The sequence below is a fragment of the Rhipicephalus sanguineus genome, chromosome 2, assembly GCF_013339695.2.
Source record: "Rhipicephalus sanguineus isolate Rsan-2018 chromosome 2, BIME_Rsan_1.4, whole genome shotgun sequence".
Lineage (NCBI taxonomy): Eukaryota > Metazoa > Arthropoda > Arachnida > Ixodida > Ixodidae > Rhipicephalus > Rhipicephalus sanguineus.
Genome location: NC_051177.1, coordinates 192,046,469 through 192,059,677, shown reverse-complemented (window position 1 = coordinate 192,059,677; position 13,209 = coordinate 192,046,469). Strand labels below are relative to the sequence as shown.

At 45.7% G+C, this 13,209-nt stretch overlaps 1 protein-coding gene across 2 annotated transcripts in view; it reads left to right on the top strand.

The window, feature by feature from the left end:
- Positions 1-1,630: 1,630 nt before the first annotated feature.
- LOC119383940 (protein D7) overlaps positions 1,631-13,209 on the top strand; it is a 51,942-nt gene continuing 40,363 nt past the window's right edge. Inside the window, exons 1-3 of one of the 2 annotated variants that reach the window (XM_037652216.2) lie at positions 1,631-1,847; positions 4,648-4,764; positions 10,938-11,061. In XM_037652216.2, coding sequence (XP_037508144.1) covers positions 4,657-4,764; positions 10,938-11,061 — 232 coding nt within the window. In that variant the 5' untranslated portion in view covers positions 1,631-1,847; positions 4,648-4,656. Of the gene's footprint in view, positions 1,848-1,975; positions 2,107-4,647; positions 4,765-10,937; positions 11,062-13,209 lie in introns of those variants that run through there. The other variant, XM_037652218.2, reaches the window with a different exon arrangement.

The following is a 13,209-nucleotide window of genomic DNA, read 5'->3' as shown; positions in this document are numbered from 1 at the left end:
TGCAAGAGACGGAGCACCAGGGCGCCCCGGCGCTATTTGATGAAGATGCCATCACTTATTCTGGACGTCTCGGAAGAGTATGGCAGTTGCGCTCTTCGGAGTTTCGGTTCCGCCGGCGAAATTAGTCAGATTTCATCATTCGCTAATAATTGCCAGCGGCTGCTTTTGCGAAATCTGAAAGCGGCAACAGGCTCTTTGCAGGAAGGGCTGCGATTTTCCCGTTTTACCCTACCGCCTATCTCCACTAATTAACTTAATTTCTTTAATTCCAGTCGTAATTGATGCCTCTACTCAGCTAAAAATATCTGCCGCCACAGAAAAAGGAGTTATGAAGGCAGCATGAAAATATGTCCTTTTTCTTATTTCTGAGCAGTTTCGGACACATTTCTCGTCAACGTGTTTCATTCGGTGACAGTCGGCTCAAACCGCTCACAGGGAAGCGCCGTTGTGTATATTAGGAGCTGGTTCGCCAGGTTCCCGCGCCGTAAGCGTAACCTTAGTTGCAGAGGCGACCGCTACAGGCGCAGCTCGCGCGAAAGAGAAGTCTTCTCCCTCTTGTTATTCGAGCGTTTTCATGATGATATTAACGCAGGCAAAACCACATATAGCATAGCCAAATGTAGCATGCGCACGCTTGCGCGAAAGAGAAGTGTTCTTCCTCTTGTTCTTCGAGCGCCTTGATGATGGCATTAACGCAGGCAAAACCACATTTCCACGATTTCCGCCACCACGCGTTCGGCCATAGCTGCAAGGTCTGCGACCGCTTGTGGTTCGACAACAACCTGACCACGATCGCTTCTGTAACAAGGTGTGACGTCTTTATATGACAGTAGGAGCATTCACGGTTTACCCGATTATCTCCGAGCCAGCTCCTCAATCATCATTCACTTCGTGGATATGGCGTGATTTTATTGAATGCGTGCCGCCACCAGCCACGCCCTGCGCTCTTTTAGGACTAGGCTCATGCGTTGTTCGGCTGCAGAGCCGAACAACGCATGTGCTACCGCTGAAGGGTCAGCGCGCACCAAGGAGATATTTATATTTGTTTTACTTTATGCAGTGTCATTTCGCGTTTTTGCGCCTATGAAAACGTCGCACCTTTTTCGTGCACCTCACAGTAAAAATCAGGTGAGCGCTCGTCACCCTCCAGCTTTTCTGACGACTCGCCGAGGGAGCTTGTGATGAATTTCTCTAACAAATGGCTGTCTAAGCCTGTGACGGCCGCTCGAATAATCAAACAGCCGTCACAGGAGCGACGGAAGGCTCACAAACTAGAGCTAAATTCGAAACGCGCGCCGAAACGGACTGTCTGCGATGCTGCTGCCACTTGTAGCCCGATCTCGCAGCGAGCAATATTTGGGTTGTCTCGGGATCCCAACCATAGTTTCAAATGAATCTATCTATGATTCCAACATACGTGATCGTGACGCTATTTTCTATGAGGACCGAAACTATAATAGCTGGCTTCCAGCGAGCTTGAGTCTATTTACGTCATCGGCTCCATAATTGTGTCATTTCCGATCGCTAATGTCACGGCTAATGTTGCATATGTGTTGCATGCAAGCAGATCTCGTTGAACCATGGCCTCTGAGATTGGCACGTTTATTGAACGCGTGCAAGCCACTGCGAGTCAAGTCGAAGTCAAACCTGTCGGAAGTTTCGACTGGTTTGGATTCAGAATTTCTTTCGGTCACCCAAAATTCACTAGTCACCCAAAAGTCACTGCTTTCGTGTGACTGTTCCCGCACGTTCTGCAGCTCACACGCGGCACAGTCCGTCTTCTGTCCTCTCACTGGCAAAGCAGGCAATCCTTCAGGCGTATTTCCCGGCTCTTCTTTTGCTGCTACGTAAGTCTTCGTGCTTTGTTTCCATTCTTGTGTGCCCCATGTGGAACAGTGCGAACTGGATGACAGTCACGACAGGTGCTGAATTTCCCGAGTCTTTATTCCAGTTTGCACCGTTTCACTTACGTCTTGTCTTGCGACTGAGTGCAGTTCAGTCGCTGTGAACGTACGAGGCAAGTGGTTTCGCTCGTCAGCGTGAAAGCGGTCAGCTTTCTTGGGCTCGTACTTTGCTCTTCCCGAGGCAGCCGAAGACGAAGTAGAAGTGAGCTTTGGTTTTTCTTTGTGCGGTCGCATGGTTTGTGTTATCGTCAAAGCCACTTTTTAAGCAACTTCAGCGCTGCTTTCCTAGCCCTGCGCGCATCTGCTTTCGAGCTTCGCGAAGCCTCGAATTCGCCCAAATTTAGCGCTTGTACCTGGTATGTGTTCTGTATTCGTGTATTACGGCTCAGAAGTGCGCAGCGTACTAGTATCGTACGAGAAACGCTTATTCAACTAGTTGTACTATATGACGTTGCGTGTCAGAGGCTTTTCAGGGTTAGGTGTGACTTTGGCAGCGGCGTGAGCGTACGAATACCTTCTACGAGCAGCTGAATATTGTATAAGCGTTTGTTATCCGACAGCGTGTGTAACGCGTCGACGCGCTTTGTTGCTTTAATTCCGGTGTTTGAAAACAGTCCTTTGAGCGGGTGGCGCATGTTAAACGGCGAATGCGATGAGGGCTCAATAAGGTGGTGTGCTGGGCCAGTTCCCTGGACCAAATCCCTGGCCAAATCCCTGGACGAGGGCTCGCCAATATTACCACCTCGAGGAAAAAAGATATCCCTGGGCTTTTCAATGTCATGACGCTTGGAAGTTCCGTACATGAAACTTCAACACAGTGGGTGTTTAACCCGGAGTTCATATTCATGTGCTCATTAGGGCACATGAAAATATTATGTTATTTTCTACGCGTAATATTGCGTCAGCGCTGTGTGTGTGCGTGTTACGAAAGCTGGGCCCGTGTAATGTCGGGAACCATTAGTTGATAACTGCAGTTCGAAACTTTCTCGAAGTGTCTCTTTAGCCGTCGGACTGCTAGGCCACCCTGGCTGATTTTGCTTTAAAAATCTGGCACAAATATGAACCTCAGTCGAAAGTGCTGTGCACTTAAATATTAAACTAACCACGTTAAAGGTCACATTGTGAGCTGAAAATACCGAATGTTCATAAGCATTTGCTGCTTGTGTGAGGCTGTGAGCCTTTCTGATGCAAGTTCCCGTGCATGAGCCTAATTCCCCAGTGCGCAGGTCATAGGCACAGGCCCCGCTGCTTAAGTTCATTGCAGAATGCTTTTTGCAGTCCTGTTGTGCAGATCTGCCCAAAGAAGTGCTCCCCCCATGTAAAGGTAGCAATACTCCAAGCTGTTCACACTAGTTTGTACTCACTGTGAACACAGTTCAATTGATGCTGCAATGTAGTTCTATGCAGCAGGTAATTTTCCTCTTCTCCCAGCAAGCTTGGGCTGCTTTGTCATCGTCTGGCCACTTTCAATCTTCCAGCAGTTTAGGGAGCTCATGTGTCTGTGTGCTGCGCTATACCTCACATTTAAAGTTCTTTGGATGCTAGTGTCTTTTGTGCCCTTCCATGGATAGGATGTTAGTTTCCGGCTCTAAGAACATGGCCTTCTTCGACATAGTTAATTTTTTCATAGTTCCTTGCTAACATGCCTGTGTCGGCCAAATTTTGTTAATATTTTCGAGATGACCATGGTTGTACTTTGGTAACGCGACCTGCTTTGCTAGAAAGGCCAACAAACTCCCAATTATGTTTGTTCTCTAATTTTCTCAAAGTAGAACAGTTTCTAGCGAGGACCCATATTATTTTATTGCATATATCACTCGGATTTAGTGGAGTAACTTCTATTTAACTATTGTGACATTTAGTGCCACCGGTTAGGTTGCAGTGACAGTCAAGGTTTTTGTTGCCTTTACAACAAGTCTTATTCTAGTGAGATGGAATTTTGCAGTAAGTTTGACTCTACTCACTAAAGCGCAGCTCTGGAAAAGTCATTGAGCTGATCATTAAATGTAACTCTCCTAATTTAATCGTGCAATGTTTGCTCAGTGTTCTGGCCCTGTGGGCTGCTGACTAGTACTAGGTACACTTACTTTTAATGTGGCATTGCAAAACACAACATAAAACTTTGGACTGGCAGTCACACAAATTGATGCTTCAGTGTATTTTTGTTTTATTTACAAGTACTGTCTTTCTTGATGCAAGACACAGTGCAAGCACTTACATAAGCCCCAGTGTGCTTTTAGGACTTCGTCAGTCAATTGCCTAATTAACCGCTTGAAGCTCTCGGAAGCGTGAATTAATCTTCCCTGCGATTTCATATAAATTGTCAAAACATCTGTGAGTGAGCTATCTAAAGGCTTGGTTGCAAATATTCTTTTTCCCACATGCTCATACCAATTAGTAACTTTGTTACTAGTCATATGTTATGTCTTTTCATTGCTAAGTTCATTCCTGCGACCATCCTGTCAGTGCAGTTTGTCTTGAAGCAGCAGCTAGCATTTATATATCACTTCCGCTGTTATGTAGTACACTCAAAACTCATTATAACAGTCACATCTGCCACGAAAATAACTTTGTTATATCCGAAAATTCGTTATAAGCATTTATTTGTAATACTGTATATATGGCAACACTATTCTGCACTTACTTCGTTATAAACGATAATTCGTTATATCAGTGTTCATTATATCGAGATTTGAGTGTAATGTCTCACGTAATGCTAATGAAGCTCCTCAATTGATTGCAGCTGGAAACCATGGCAACGTACCAGTCTCGGCAGGAACCGTTGACTACGTGCCCCTACAACCCGGCCCATCAGGTCAAGCTGGGACGTCTGCAGATCCACATCACAAAGTGCAGAAAGGTGAGAACTGCAGGCTCGTTCATCCATAAACTGCGCCATTTTTGTATGTCTGTAAATGTTTGGTGCCAGTTAATAGGTCCCGGGTGTCTACCAAGCTGGAAAACCTGAAATTGTCAGGGACTTTAAACATGTCTGGAAAGGTCGGAGGATTGTCCTGGAATTTTTGAAAAACCTGGCGGAGTCATGGAAATGTTACTGATGGCAGTAGGTGCGACAGACAAGAAAACAATCTCTGCCATTCATCAAAGCTTATAAGGTTGCTCCTTCTTGCATGGCTTAAGTAAACGGCTAAGCAGAAGTGAAAGGAAAAAAGGACAGCGCATAGTGTTGCTTCTATAGATCACACAAAATATCTCAATTCCTAAGCATGTTGCACACTTCGATGAATTTCTTCTTGTTTGTCTTGGCCATGACCTCGGCTCCACTCGAAGGCATTCTGGTTTGGCCAGAAGCACTATGACCAGAGGCTTGCCGGGACAGGTCAACCTCTTTCAGATGCTATGCAACAGCAGACGTCCTCAGTTCTGCACTCAGTTTATACAAGTGCCCGGTCTTTTTTTTTTTTCGACTCGAGGGCTTGTTTCCAGTACACAGATAGTCAGTTTTTCGAGCAGGCTTCTCAGTCTGGGAATATGCTTAGAATCGTCATGCAAAATCTACAAGTCGGGAAATTTAGAAAAATGAAATTGGTGGACACCCTGAGATCATCCTTAGCTAATCTTGCAGTGCAAGGCTACATGTGGACGGAAGAAAATATGGAAAGCACTGCCTTTCAACCATAATGTCCAAATAAGATAAAAAGACAGGTTTATCTTTACATTGTTCAATTTCGTATTGGCTCTGTTCTGATTTGGAGACCTAAAAATCGGCAACTCTTCACTAACTTCTTCCTTCAACACAATAAACGTTATTGTCAACATGTTGCACATTGCTACTGATTTAAGTGCTAAGCTGAAATGCACCAGGCGACACTTCATCTAAGGACACTTGTAAGTTAGCTCACCGGGACTCTGTTTGTAATTTTCAGTTTAATTTTCTTTTCGTTTCTAATTGTCTTGTGGTGTGCCCAGTGTATCAAGTTTTCTCAGCCGCTGCAAGAAATCGGCCCGTTGGCAGATTAGAAATGTAGATCGACGTTCTCGCGTAGATGTCGACAAAGTTTGGTAAAAATGTCTGTAGGTGGTGCACTCGTATGACGGTTGTCATCTTGCCATGCCTGCGTTGCCATACTCTTGCAATGCACTGCGTTGCATGGCAAGGGTGTACCCCTTCGGCGCATCCGTCCCAGGGCCCTATCTTGCATTTCTTTGAATTGGTAATCGTACTTAAAACTGGTAAAACAGTAGAAACTTACAGGGATGTTTGAAGAATATTTCCAAGAAGGATTGAATAGGAATGTTAGAGAAAGATGACCATAGAATATGAAGTACATATTATGAAAAGTTTTGTAGTCTTTTCAACAGCAAAGCTCATCATAAAATTCGTACATGTGTGACATGGCAGGACTGCATTGTATATAATACATGCGTAGAAGAGGAGTGTGCTAGTGCGGAGTGCATTGTTCGCTGTGTTAAAGGCTGCAGCATCATGCATCATTTTGGATTAACACAGACATGCTAAAAAAATCGCAGCATATCCACGAAGTGAATGATGACGAGTGGGCGAAGCTCCGGGGGATCTTTTACCGGGAATCCCCCCCGTACATTGCCCACTCGATCATGCAAAGATGTGACAATACTTGTGTGTAGTATATACACAGTTGTTTATTAATCACACTGCTTATATGGTGTTGAGATGTGGGCAGCGTTTTCCTTTCAATATGGTCGCCTTATGATTAGTGAAATGTAAAGCCAAAGGTTCTTGTATGGGATCCAACCTGAAATTTGAGAAGACGAGGTCAGTGCAAGTCCCTCTGATCGAGTCTGAAGGAAGTGCAGAGCTGGGCAGCCTTCTTTGTTTCTCTTCTGTTTGCTCTTTCTTTCCTCCTGTTTTTCTCTTCGTTTCTTTTTCTCTTTATTTATCTATATTTCTATTTTTCTTCCTATTTCTTTATTTCATTCTCTCTGTATTTCTCGCTTGCTTTCTCTTTTGCAATTATTATGTGTAGTTTCACCTGCGCCCACTCGTCATCATTCACTTGGTGGATATGCTGCGATTCTGAAATTTTCCTCATTGGCATCATCATCAAGGCGCTCGCAGAACAAGAGGAAGACTTCTCTTTGACGCGAGCGGAGCTTCGCCCACTTGTCATCATTTACTTCGTGGATATGCGGTGATTCTGAAATTTTCCTCATTGGCATCATCATCAAGGCGCTCGCAGAACAAGAGGAAGACTTCTCTTTGACGCGAGCGGAGCTTCGCCCACTTGTCATCATTTACTTCGTGGATATGCGGTGATTCTGAAATTTTCCTCATTGGCATCATCATCAAGGCGCTCGAAGAAGAAGAGGAAGAAGACTTCTCTTTGGCGCGAGAGCAAGCGCTCAGAGTACTAGCGGCTGGCTACGGCGCAACAGCAGACAAGCCTCGACCCTAAGGAGCTTCGCCCCTAAAATGGCAAAGTAATAAGCTCTGGGAAGGGAATGCTGCTATATTTACCCACATTTGCTTAATGTTGCTACATCCGTACTACAACTTGGAGAAACTGCTCCAACGCTGCTCCAAAACATGAACTCCAAGGCTAGGCGGGATGGCTTTTGCTGTCACATTCAACCTCTGTGGTCACAACCAAGAGAACGAGTGGTCAGCACCGGATAACTGTTACATCACCATCTTGTGTGAAGAGTGCTGCCTTGTCCCACACCTTTCTCGAAGCTAAATTGTTAAGAAGAAAATCTGTTCATGTGATGAACTTATGGTAAAAAAAAAACTCAGTCTTTCACACACAGTGACACTTTTGTTACATTGCTTGCCTAGTCAGAAGTCGACATAATGTAGATGTACAAAAAAAAGAAAACAGAGCTAAGAAACTCTTCTGTTGGCTTAAAAATAAATGCAGTCTACATATATACCGTCCATTTTGGACGTAAGCTCCCAGGAATTATTAATAATACATGTCGTCCACGGCCAGGAGCCAGCTCTCATTCTCTAGTTGAGATCTGTAGTCTTTGGGAACAAGCATTGACATAATTTTCGCTGCTTCGAAGGTGGATAACTTACACTCATGATGCAAGCACATGACCACTGACATTAATTTTTCGGTGTGGTTAAATTATTGGTATAACTGGAGGGATTAATTAAGTTGTGTTTTTATGGGCACAAGATAGAAATAGGGTGAAAACTACCTGAGAGCCTTGGTGACTGATGAAAAATATTTAGTATCTTCAAGTTGCTGAATTTATGCTTATCAAATGCAAAAAAAATAAAGTTGCGATACAGTGGCCAAGAAACCAGCAAATGATGCCAGTCTTAGGTGCAGGGCAACCGGCCCACTGCTTAAAATACAGGCTGGGCCGGTCTAAAACCGGGCAGGTGGCAACCCTAGTCAGCTGTTGTGTTCTGTGCAATATGCAATTCCTTGTCAGTTTTGAAATTATACATATTTTGCCGCTAAACAAGAGAGCCATTGTACGAGATGACATATGAGAGAGCTACAATATTTTTGCTGCGCTTTGATGAAAAGGAACTGCCATTCAGAGGATTCATTAGGCACCATTAGTTATTGCATCATATTTATTTTTGTTCGTAGTGGTGGCTCCTATAGGAGACAAGTTTTTACTTTTGCAGTTTGTGTTTAGCTCTGCCAAATTACTGGCAGTTACTTACCAATGAAAGTTTATCAGTACGATTTTCACAATGCCCAGCGGGCTTGCATGCCGTAGGAAAACTCGTTTTGGTGAGCCTGTGGCAAATGACCCCTTGATAGCACAGACTAACAAGGCATGGTCTCTCACTCCCCAAGTCGAAGCACTCGCAGAAGGACAAAATACAGAGCGAATATGATCACTAGTTTTCAGTAGGGTTGGGCGAATATTCGAAACTTTCGAATATCGAAGCGAATATGATATTCAATTTAATCTTCGAATTGAATATCACTCTTCGAAAACTTCGAATATTTTCGAAGTATTTCGTGAAAGAAAATAAAACCGCGAATGTGCCGCAATACGCATGGCAAAAAAAATGTCCCCTTTATTTGTGAAATAACCTCCGCTACCTTGCGTATATTTCATGGTGACGGCCGTTGCAAAGGCCACAGAAGACTGGTGGCAGGCCCGCCCTCGAGCAATGTTTTTGGTGTAAACGCTGCCCTCGAGGCTGGCTCGCTCGTTCTGACACTGGCGGGGTGTAGATTCGCTATTTAAAGACGCCTAGGAGCTTCACAATTTGGGAGCTTTTCTCAACATGGCATTCTGTTTGAAGCGGAAAAGCATAAACACTAATGCTGAGCCCAGATCACCCCTGCACACCAATGAGGCCACTAGTGCGACAGGCGTACGCCTGAAGCAGTACAGTACCGGAGGAATGCCCCTAACAACGGACAGTATCCTAACTGCCCTAACAGCCATTGAGAGAAACTACGCTGACAGCCATAACGAAGTACAGCAGTGGTATGGATGTTCTCTGGTACAACCATATGTACAACGTTGCTAAGAAGGACTGACTTGTGATGGATTCGGATTTGGATGTGCGTGCACGTACTGCCACCACACCTCATAAAGCAACTGAAATTAGGTTCCCAGTCAAATTAAGCGTGTCGCGTTTTTTTTCCCTCAGTGTTTTGCGCACACCTTGCAACTGTGCATTAACTGTGCGAAGAGAGACACCCCAAACTTTGAGCAGCTGTGCATCAAGGCTTGAGGAATTGTAGGATACTGCAAGAGGAGCTCCCAGGCCAGGAATTGCCTCAAGGAACTTCAAACAAGCATGGGTCAGGAATTGCCTCAAGGAACTTCAAACAAGCTTCATCCAAGACGTGGTAACACATTGGAACAGTGAGTACGAAATGACTGCTCGCCTTTTAAAGCTTCGTCATCCGATTTCTTTGGACCTGTCCGAACAGGATACATTGGAGGATTTTACCTCAAGTGAATGGGGTCTCACGACATAGTAATGTTAGTCCTTAAATGCATTGATAATGCAACAAGAGAGAGTTGCTCTGAAAAGCACCCAACACTTTCGCAGGTAAAGCCGCTAGTGCACTGCATGTAGCTCCTCCTGACCCAGCAAGAGTGGAGTTGTGGGGAGGAGTCTGTATCTGCAGGAAACCTCCTTCAGGCCATCAAGTGCAGGTTTGGGGACATTAAATTGCAGGTGCCATATGCCGTGAGCACAGCACTAGACCCCCGATTTAAGGCAGTGTGCTGTGATGCCACTTGTGAGAAACAATGGTTAAAGAGTGAGCTCTTCTCAGCTTTCGAAGAGAGCCGGCCTCAACAGAACGATGAAGAGGAGCCAAGCGCGAGCAGTGCGCCTGCAGAAGCTGCATCACCGAGCACTGATGCGTGGAGTGTGTTTGGGACTTTGGCTGGTTTCAATACTGCACCAACTGGCTCCGAGAGATTGAAAGAGGAGGTGGAGGAGTACCTCCATGCACCTGTTCAGTCTCGTTTGGACAATCCCTTCCTGTGGTGGAAAAATATTGGCAAGGCCAATTACCCATCCCTCTCCAAGGTAGCTTGGCTCTGCCTTTCAGTGCCAGCTACTCAAGTGTACAGTGAGAGGCTATTTTCCACCACAGGGAATGTGTCTCAGCACGAAGAGAGCACCTTCTCCCTGAGCATGTAGAACAGTTGGTGTTCGTGCACAGTAACTTGCGCTAGGACATTTATTTATTTTTATTTAATCACAATATTCTTAACGAGGCTCTTACAAGGGTATTATGTAAGGGGGTGGGTGCTAATAAATTTGAAAATGAAAAGTCTGATTTTCTGATCCCCTACTTTTATGAAGGGCAAAAAGATTTAGTGGATGAAACAGCTAGGAAAGGTTATTGTAACAAGGTAATGTAGTGTATTCCATCAATTTTTCTCTCGTGAACGTTGTCTCCTAGGTATTTGCTGTGATTCGAAAATATTCACTTTGCTTCAGAACTATTCGAATGAAGTAACTATTCGATTCGTATTCACTTCGAAGTGAAAAATCACAATTCGCACGTGCCTAGTTTTCAGTATTCTTTGTTTGCGTGCATCTCTGCTGCACCTGCATAACTGAGAGCCATGCTGCCTCTTCTGCAGGCCCACCAAGAGAAGGATATGAAGCAGTGCCCCTTCTCTGCCGAGCACGTGGTGCCTGCCAGCCAGCTGATGCACCACATCTACACGTGCCCACTCAACACCACTGTGGAACGCTTCCTCACCGGTAACGCATCTTTTACTTGCCATCTCGTCACTTCCTATTTTGTGTGCAAGAGCATGTCACAAGGATCCCCATTCTTGCGAATGGCTAGCAGTGAATGGTGGTGTAAGGCCTACTATGCCTTACTTGAATACTAAAAGCACTGGTTAACGGGGGACATGGACCTTAAAATTTTTATAAATTCTTGATTGATGTTGATGAAACTTGCGTAGTTCATGTATATTTGTGTGCTGACTTCAAATATGTTATCTAGTACAAAATATCGTTAGTTCAGCTACATCTCTGAAAGAATTGCATACCGTATTTACTCGATTCTAAGCACCCCCTTTTTTTCACGATCGCGATATTAAAAGTTAGGGGGGGTGCTTAGATTCGAAAAATCGAAAAATGACCGCACAGCCCCACCCCATTTTGCGACAACATATCAACGAGGCTGACGCAAGAAATCGCATTTTAATTCAAAAACAATGAAAAGAAAAATAGGTTCACACAGTGAACACACCACTTGTGTATCAGGTCAGTCACTATCACTGCCACTAGAGTCCGTCGCACCGCTCGAGTCCGTCACACCATTCGACCCGTCACTCTCTGTGTCCCACAGCACATCGTCTTCGGTGCCGTCCAGGTTGTTCGTGATGCAACATTTCTTGAACGACTTCGCGACAACGTCGACTTTGATTCGCTTCCACGCGTCCGAAATCCATGTTGCCACGGTGGACGGGGACGCTTTCTGCAACTTTCCCGTCGGCGTTTTTTTTTTCGCTCGGGGTTCCGGACCCACTCTTCGTACTCCTGTCGAAGGTGGGCCTTGAACGGCTTGTTCACCGAAACGTCCAGGGGTTGCAGTACTGGTGTCATGCCTCCTGGAATCACGACCAAGTCACAGTTGCTCTTTTGCAGCTTGGTCTTCACATCCGGGGTGAGGTGGCCGCGAAAAGCATCTAAGACAAGCATGGACCGCGTACCTGAAGCTTCCCCAAGCAGTGCCCCGGGGCGCCGCTGCCACACAACCCGGATCCAATCTTCCATTAGCTCGGCTGTCATCCATCCTTTCTCCTGGACTCGGACGATGACATCCTTCGGAAAACACTCATTTTTGTGCATGTTTTTCCTCTTCAGAATAATGTAGGGCGGAAGCTTGCGGCCGTCAGCTGTAATGCACAGCATCACTGTGACACGCTGCTTCTCATACCCTGTAGTCTTCACCCTCACTTCCCGGGCTCCTACCTCATTAACGGTGCTTGCTCTCGGCATATCGAAAAAAACGGGCGTCTCATCGGCATTGCCGATCTGGCCGAAATCGTAGCTGTTTAATCTGCGGAGATCCAGCACGTGTTGCTGAAAAGCAACGAGTTTGTTATCAAAATCACTTGGCAGCTTTTGACATATCGTGGTCCGGCGTCCCAAAGAAAATCCATTCCTTCGCATCATGCGCTCCGCCCAGCCATGGCTAGCACGGAACACGGCGCGGGGAATCTCCATTCTCCTCGCAATCTCCATCGCCTTTGTCTGTAGGGCATCGGCAGTGACAGCGAAGCCCCTGCTTCTTTCGCTGCGAACAAACTCGCAGACTTCCTCTTCGAGTTCGGGGTGTCGGCCCTTGCGCGGTCCCGTGAATTTCTTGCGAGTCGCGGCGCCCTTGAGAATCTGGTCCCGCTGCTTCCTCCACCTGATGATACAGGCTCGGTCCACGCCAAATTCTGCAGCAGCACTGTGGTTGCCATTGTCCTCGGCAAACGCGATCGCAGCACGCTTAAGGGGAGATGCGGGTCGAAAAACACGAGTTTTCTAAAATATTATCGATTTTTTGTTTTCGCCTGTTTTGTTAAGATTAGTACCTCTACTGTTCTGAAAAAAAAAATCAATGTCGAGACTCAACTGGAAATGCTTTAAAATTGCGTCTAAAGAGCACAAGGTGGCTGTCAAAAGGCCGAAAGTGTGTCATCTTCGAGCACCTTGCCGCTGATAATGCGCCGCCGCTCACCATTGTCGACCGCATGAGGCGAAGAGCCGAGCCTCACTCTTCAAATAACAAGTTTCCCGCGCTGCTGCAGCGCAAGAAATAATAAAGAGAAGCACGCTTTTGCCGCCTTCTTCGAGCGTCGCGACTGGCTTTAAATCACGTGGTACGGATCGGGAGCCGCCATTGGC